This window comes from Chenopodium album, chromosome 4 (genome assembly GCF_948465745.1).
Source record: "Chenopodium album chromosome 4, dcCheAlbu1.1, whole genome shotgun sequence".
Classification (NCBI taxonomy): Eukaryota; Viridiplantae; Streptophyta; class Magnoliopsida; order Caryophyllales; family Amaranthaceae; genus Chenopodium; species Chenopodium album.
The window spans coordinates 12944466-12952475 of NC_137837.1; the positions used below are offsets into that span (position 1 = coordinate 12944466).

Here is an 8010-nt window from a genome sequence, read left to right on the forward strand (position 1 = left end):
GTTACCTTAAAAGTATTCAAAGTTTCCCATTTATGCTTCAAAAGCTATTATTTTCTAATAGTAAATTTCATCTTACAAAAACCTTATTATGTACTTCGTATTAGATTAATCATATTAGTCTTTATAGTACGTAATCATGCATCTATAAGAAATTACACGTTAAAATAAAATTCAAACTAACGACAAATTAAAAGTTACCCTTTAAGGGGTTAAGTTAGCATAAAAATAGTTAAAGTTACCCTTAAATGGATCGCCTTACAATAAAATTAATGTAATATCATCCTTACAATAAAAAAAAAAAATAGTCCCTAACTATCCACTAATAATCCAAGTACTTGAGATTATCTTTCTTGTCAAATGATATCATCCATACTCCTCCATACACAGTTCGATACAAATTTCAAAAAAAAAAAAATGCAACAAATTAAGGGTCTGTTCTCTTCAGGTTAAGTTCAGTTCAGTTCAGCTCCAATTAGTCCAGTTCCTAATTTCGTTCTCTGATAAACAGTTCAGTTCATCTCCATCAGTTCAGTTCAGTTCATCTCCATCAGTTCAGTTTAGTAAATCAGAACAGACCCTAATAAGAGGATGTTGGAGAAAAGAACCCAAGTGTGAATTAACTTTTACGTCCTCTCCTCCTCATCTCTGGAGGAAATATCCTTGCTATATCTTTGTTACCTCAAATCACAAGATAAAATCCTGTTATAAGTACAACAATGAATCCAATCATGCTGCAAAAACAAAAACACGATATTAATTAGGAAACATTTGCTACATTTTTTTTATTTATTAATCTAAATAATGGCAGCATTATTAAAAATATGTACCTTCATAAGTGAAGGGGCTATTTAAAATGAATGGGCTAAGTATAAAAACTATTATGAAGGTGAGTAGTCTAAACATTGTAGTTATAAAATATGAGCTATTTTCGCATTACACCATGTAGCTAAAATCATCATTAGAGACCAGAAGAGGTAATTGCCTACAATTAAACCAATTAAATCAGATTATTAATCATCAAATAAAACATTTTTTAATAATAGCTTAAAAAATAATATATTGATAATCTTAAGATAACACATCATGGTGAAAATAATTTGCCAATATCCCTATTTTTTATCCTTAATTACGGCAAATATGACATATTAAATTGCTCCCATTCCCAATATTATCCTTGAAGCCCTTGGAGAATTTGTGTAGCATTCTAATTACTTGCTCTAAAATGTTAATCAAACCATACACATTGAATTTTATGAGAAACATGGTACCTAAGTATAGAAGAGGTAAAGTTAACAAAATTTAAATAAAAGACACTAGTAACTCTAATTAAATTTGACAATGCTAAAAAGAAAGAGTTGTCAATAGCTGCAAGAATGCCGTAATAATCATGATATTTCAACGTGGCTCTTCCCTCTTAGGATATATGTGGACAACCTCGGGAACTTATAGCTTACGAGGTGCAAAATTTAGAACAATTCCCTCATAAAAGGTAAGAATTATAGCTCCAATAATGGCTATAATCGCACCGATCTCCAAAATCAGTTATGTTTGTTTTAAACTCTCCCGCCTAATCAAAAGAAACTCGTTACAATAAATTAACAAGCTTTATGTAATAGAAAAGTATTTAAGTAAATTTCAAATTAGTTGCAATTATCTATAAGTCAAAATAATACTTTATATTAACTCACAAATTATCAACTACAAAATGATACATATTTTTAAATTATACTACCTCCGTTACAGGTTATGTGCAACGATTAGACATTTTTCCTCTCTACTTTATGTCAAATCGTTGCACATAACCTGTAACGAAGATAGTATTATTTTTTACATACATTGTACATGTAAGTAATAATTTATTGTTTGTATAAATTAGATTTTAGATCAATTTCGCATATGTAACCTTATAATGATTAATTTATTGGTACTATGTTAGTTCAGAAGAACACTACAAGAGGGGGGGGGGGGGGCGAATTGTATGTGAGTTCCTAATGACTATTTTTCGCAAAATGTAAAGAAACGTTAAAGGAACTAGAAAAGCACACAATGTATTACGAGGAAACCTTCCGGGGCCCAACTGGAAGTAAAACCTCGACCCTTCTAAAGGATTTCCAAACAAAACCAATTCACTGTAATAGGGCAAACCTTACAAGTTACAAACCTATTATAATCAAACCTTTTACTCACAAGTTCCATAATGAACTTGCTACAGAGTAGGACTCTATCCTACCCAGTCTATGTCCTTGACCTAGACTCACTCGTACTTCCTAAGTACAAATCTCACTATTGTATGCAAAGATTTGATACAATAACACACCCAAGATCCCAACCAATTACAAAGTATAGACTTATTATATGAGAGGCAAGCAATGCATGAAATCCGAAAATACTATGACAAAGCTAAAGGCTTGGCAAACTTACACAATTAAGCACCCTTAGAGATTCTTCATGCATAAACTCGCAAAAATGTATTTTCAGATTTCTACTATATATACAAGTCTAGCTTGTATAGAAAGTAGGGTTTTAAAAGATAAACATGTAATTTTTCCTTAATCTAAAAACACGATTTTAAGTAAATCTTTGAAGAAAATCTTTTAGGAAAATTTAATAAAGATAAATAATCTTACAGAATAAAATCCTTTCAGATAATCAGTTTTTAAGAAAATAAATCTTTTTCCAATGAAAATCCTTTCTTAAAAATTATCTTTTTAATTTTCTAAATCTAATACGCTTGCCAAGCTTTTGTCATATTTTCTAATAAATCTCATGCATAACCTACTTAACATATTTACAACAATTTCTAAAGATGAAACATTATTTAAACTAAATTGTTGCGCCAATACTTTAATCACGTAGGATACTTAGGCTTCACGCAATCCAGGACTAAGTTCATGTCGTCAATATTCTTCCAGTCTTAAACTTGAAATTCGCAGACCAAGTTTTTCAGAAATTGTTGTCTTTGTCGCAGACGACCAATTCACTTTCATGCCTTGCCGTCTTTAGGTTCCTGTAAAGGAACTTTATTAGTTCCTGTGAGGGAACTCTTCTTCTCTCTATCTTAACTTTCCTTGAGCTTTCTAGAATGTCTTGATAAACAAAGTTACTCTTCCACTTTCAAAGTCAACTTCACATGTCTAGATCACAACACTTAGAAAACTCTTATTAGATTCGAAGTTTGCTTAGTTTAAATTCATCACCATCAAAACTTTCAAGCTTCAACATACTATACTTAAAATAGATGTAGTTAAATATATTGAAAAAGTTAAATAATAATTGATGAAGTAATCAGTGGCGGAACCAGGAAGCTGGCATGAGCCATGACATCCCTTTGGTTTTGGTTATGAATTAAACATTACAACCTTTTATGTTAAGTGTGTTATAGTTCAATTTGTAATAGAGTATAATAATACATATATTATGTTTGCCCATAAACAAATTCTGGCTCTACTCCTAAAAGTAATATATTAACATTTTTTTTTGACACACAAAAGGAGCAACACTAAAACAAAACAAAAGAGAGTTTAAGTTACATCTCTTACATCACAAGTAGCATCAAGGGTGACAGAAGCGGGAAGTTTTACAATCCACTCCCTTAAATCTCTAAGAGTCCTACTAAGAGCAACTCCAACAGTGTAAAATTAGGACTAGCTTGCAATTTATGAAACTAATAAATAATTAGCTTAACCATTGGAATTGCATTACCAAATTAGCTGGGCAAAGCTATTTGCTTAGCTAAGCTAATTAGCTTAGCAAATTGTGGGAATTAAAAAAAAATAAAATAAATAAAAAAAATTATTGAAAATTAGCTTAACCATTGTGGGATTAATTAGCTACAAGGTAGATTAGCTTTGTAATCCTAGGTGGCATGGCAAGCTAATTTCATAATTAGCTTACCATTGGAGTTGCTCTAACATTTGCTAAATTATGAACAACATTATTCCCTTTTCTTCCCACATAAGAGAGGTCAAAAGAGATACGAAGCTTAGCTAAATGTAGAATATCACTAATAATTGTACCAACATCAGACAGTTCACAAGAGCCCTTTTTTAGCTTATGATAGAGATTCAAACAGTCCACCTCAAGAATCACGTGTTGTAGGCCAGCTTCCAAAGCAATAGACAAGGCATGACGAGTAGCCTCAGCAGCTTCGATTTCGTAAGAACCCAACTTTGTACAGCAGGTAGCCACCATTACACTCCCCACCCCATCCCTCATCACAACCCCAAAACCAATAATGTTGTCAACAAAACACGCATCATCAGAGTTAATTTTCAAAGTGTCCATTCTAGGTGGAGACCAAGATTGGGGACTCCCGCCTGCATTACCAACCATACAAACACTCAACTCATTTGCCTTGTCAAACTCAGCCACAAGGCTAGATGCTTTTCCTATGACCTACTCCACCGAAAAATATTTCTTTTCAAACAAAAAGGCGTTACGTCTCAGCCACATGCCCCACAGAATACACCAAACAAGATCCCACCAAGAAATCTTAGTGTACATAGTAGCCAGAGCTTGCAGCCAACCCAAAATGGAATTCATATTCATGTGTGAGACATCAAGGCCAGTGGCGGATCTTGAAACTTTTTTTATCGGGGGCCAAAAACTTTTAACATGATAAATCATGCATGACAATATTGATAACAGAGTTAGTATTATATAAATGATACTCCATTCTAATAATGATAAAGTTATTTTGCCTAAACCTTATCTTATTTTGCTTAAATAATATTATGTTACTTTACAAAAACAATATGTTATTCACTTATATAGTTAAACAAAAAAATAGCATACAAATATAAAATAATATGTACTTATTAAAAATAACATATACGAACTAGAGTACCTTGTTCATGGTACTCCAGGAATAAGATAGAAATTGCTCAATAGTAAATAGCACAATTAATTTATGTGTTTTTTACTACCTCTGTTTTATATTCTTTGCAACTTTGGAGAATTATTTGAGAGATATAAAATATTTCAAAGTTGCAAAAAAAAAAAACAAAAAAAAAACAGAGGTAATTAATTTTTATATGGTGTGTTAAAATATGAATTATAGAGTTTGATACAAGTGAATAAATTAATTAAGAAAAAAAATCATATTTTAAATAACAAAAGAATAGACGTATTGCTAATTTGGCTTAAATGGCAATGTAGCATATTTGAGCTTTAAGTTATACACCTTAATTTTTTTTACAAAAACCTTTCAGGGGCCAAGCCCTTGTGAACCTTCACAAAGGTCCGCCCCTGATCAAGGCGTAGGGGAGAAACATACCATATCATACGGGCAGCCTGAAAAAGAAAAAGAGCATGCTTCAAGGATTCAACATTATCACAACAGCAAGGGCAAATCTCATCAACATTCATTCCACGCTTTAACAGATTACCCCGAACAACAATGCTATTATGGAGAACTCTCTACCCAAATAGCGTAACAAATTACGTAACATTATTTATAAATTAATAAATTCCATAACACTTCGAATATATTAGTATATAGTATAGATAGATTATAGATGTGCTTAATCACCATAAGTTTCTTGGTGTTATATCCGCATTTGGTACCTGTGTTTTTTCAGCCACCTCACAAACCATAAGAATTAAAGTTACAATTGAGGTTTCCATTTCAGTCATTCTTTGTTGAGAGATATTTGTAATAGAGTTCAAAAACTGAAATCTTCCAATAGTGGATTGAAGTTGGGTATAGTTTAATCTAAAATCTTTCCTAAACTTGACACCGTGAATATTATGTTTTGTAACTTCAACAAAGGTAAGACAAATATGCCATAATTTACCCACAAAATAACTAACCAAGTAAACACTCGGTTTATATATCAAAAGCTTTATTGATCTACCATCATCGCTCACTAATGTGACGATTAAAAAGCAACATAGCTAATCATCATGGATCCCATTTGCCACAAGTCGCCTACCCTTTTCTTGCCCTTATCCTTCCAACACTTTTGCATTATCCACAAAAAATCATTTGAACCCACTTTTTATAAAACATTGTCCTTGAATCTCCTTTCATCAATATTGGTATCAAAAGTTGGCTCAAATGATAAGCAACTTGATGTCGCTTAAGAGAGGTCTCAGGTTCGAGCCTCACCATATGAAGAAACTTTTGTTGGGAGACTCACCCACCATAAGTCAGGTGTGCTACCCGAGTCAAATTCGGATATAATCGGAGCTAATCTCCGGTGAACCGGGTGGGCAAACTTAAAAAAAAAACAGTTTTTTTAGCTGCCTTAATTGTTATTAAGGTAATAAATTTATCAGTTTACTTAATTAACTCATTATGATAACTCATTTTTAACTAATATAAGCTTGTTTATATAAATCCCTTTCCATAATTTAAATTTGGTTTATAATATTATTTATTAATTTACAAGGACATGTTGCTGCAAATGTATCATAACTCTCCACGATCTAGTAGATTCATAATAGACATGGGAGCAATTCAGTGTGTAATATATGTCGTAATAATGGGTCGGAACGCCTATTATTGGCAGTTTGATTTCACCATCAATGACATCATGATACTCTATATGGTATAAGATTTTCGTACTACAAAAATTAGTAATTTGATTAGGTTTCAAAGTTATTAACACACTTTACTAAGTATTTGATTGGTTAATTTTTAACTTAATAGACGATTATAGCTTCGGGAATTAAGATGGTCTTGACGACTTGGTGTATCGCAGAAAAAAGGTCTTTTCAGCTGATCTTGTGTTTGGCTGGCCACACCGCGTGACCACTTATAAAATAACAAAGTAACCCTTATAACACCGATCAAGTAACTCCTGTAATATTGTCCGAATAACCCCTATAATACTAATCAATTAACCCTATAACACCGACGAAGTAACTCCTTTTAACACTACCAAGTAACCATATTACACTAACAAAGTAACCCCTATAATAGCTGGACACACTAGCCAGCTACATATAAGAATTTGTGATTTAGTTAACTATATTTCCTCATACAACTTATTACTCTAAAATATACTACCTCCGTTTTTTTTAGTTGACACGTTTTGACTTTAGCACTATTCACCCACTTCCCTTTAACCGTTTTTTGTGCTTTATACATAATAAAAAATATAGTCATGTGAGATCTTGTTATATTCGTCACGATATATATTTACATAATATCAATTTTTCATAATTTTTTCTTTTCGGTAATTAAAGACATGAAGGGTTGAATTTGTGCATTAGCAAACGTGACTAAAGAAACATGTCAACTAAAAAGAAACGTGTCAATTAAAAAGAACAGAGGAATTATGCTATATCCTGTAAAAATTAAAGTGATTTCGTGCTACACACTCAATATTGTAGAGATTGAAAGGGGGTCGCAACAACGCCACAAGGCCACAATGTCACACAATCAAGATAATCAACCAAAAATTATTTACCAATCAACCCAAACTAATTCACCAACTAAACCAATTAATGGACAGCAACAACAATTCAACAAAGCACAAACTAGCAATAATAATTCAATTAATATAGATAATTATACGAGGAAAACCTCTTCGATATGAAGAGTAAAAAACCACAGGATCTCTTGAGGACTCCACCCTTAATCTTCTCTTATTAATAATTGAGGGTAAAATAAATCAAAATCAGTTTACATAAGGTTTACACACCCACTAATATATACCAAACAATAAGAGATGAAAATGGAGAACAAAAGGAGTAAAAATCACCAAAAGGAGTAACAAGCCACGAGACCTTTTGAGGATTCTGATGAGTCACATTTATATGGGTTTTAAATGCACGTTTATGGTAGTTTTATAGTTGCTTTTTAGGTCTTTTAGGCGTTTTTTAGGTCGCAATTGTTTGTTTCTTTTGTGCTCTATTACGATTCGTTTGTATTTTTCTTAATGTTTTAGGTGATTTCATAGTCATTTGGACGCTTTCGGAGTAGTTTTGGAAGAATCGGGCATTGAAAGGATGAAAAGTCGATGGATCGAGGATTGCTAAATAAAGGATATATGTTTGTGGAAG

General features: G+C 32.1%; 1 protein-coding gene across 1 annotated transcript; it reads right to left on the reverse strand.

Moving 5' to 3' along the window:
• Positions 1–674: 674 nt before the first annotated feature.
• LOC145627677 (uncharacterized) lies at positions 675–5625 on the reverse strand. The gene is made up of 5 exons (XM_081680035.1): positions 5566–5625; positions 5204–5418; positions 4440–4606; positions 3895–4316; positions 675–731 (listed from the first exon to the last, which is right to left on the reverse strand). The coding sequence occupies exons 1-5, from the start codon at positions 5623–5625 to the stop codon at positions 675–677; spliced, it is 921 nt and encodes a 306-aa protein (XP_081536161.1).
• Between the last annotated feature and the right edge of the window lie 2385 nt (positions 5626–8010).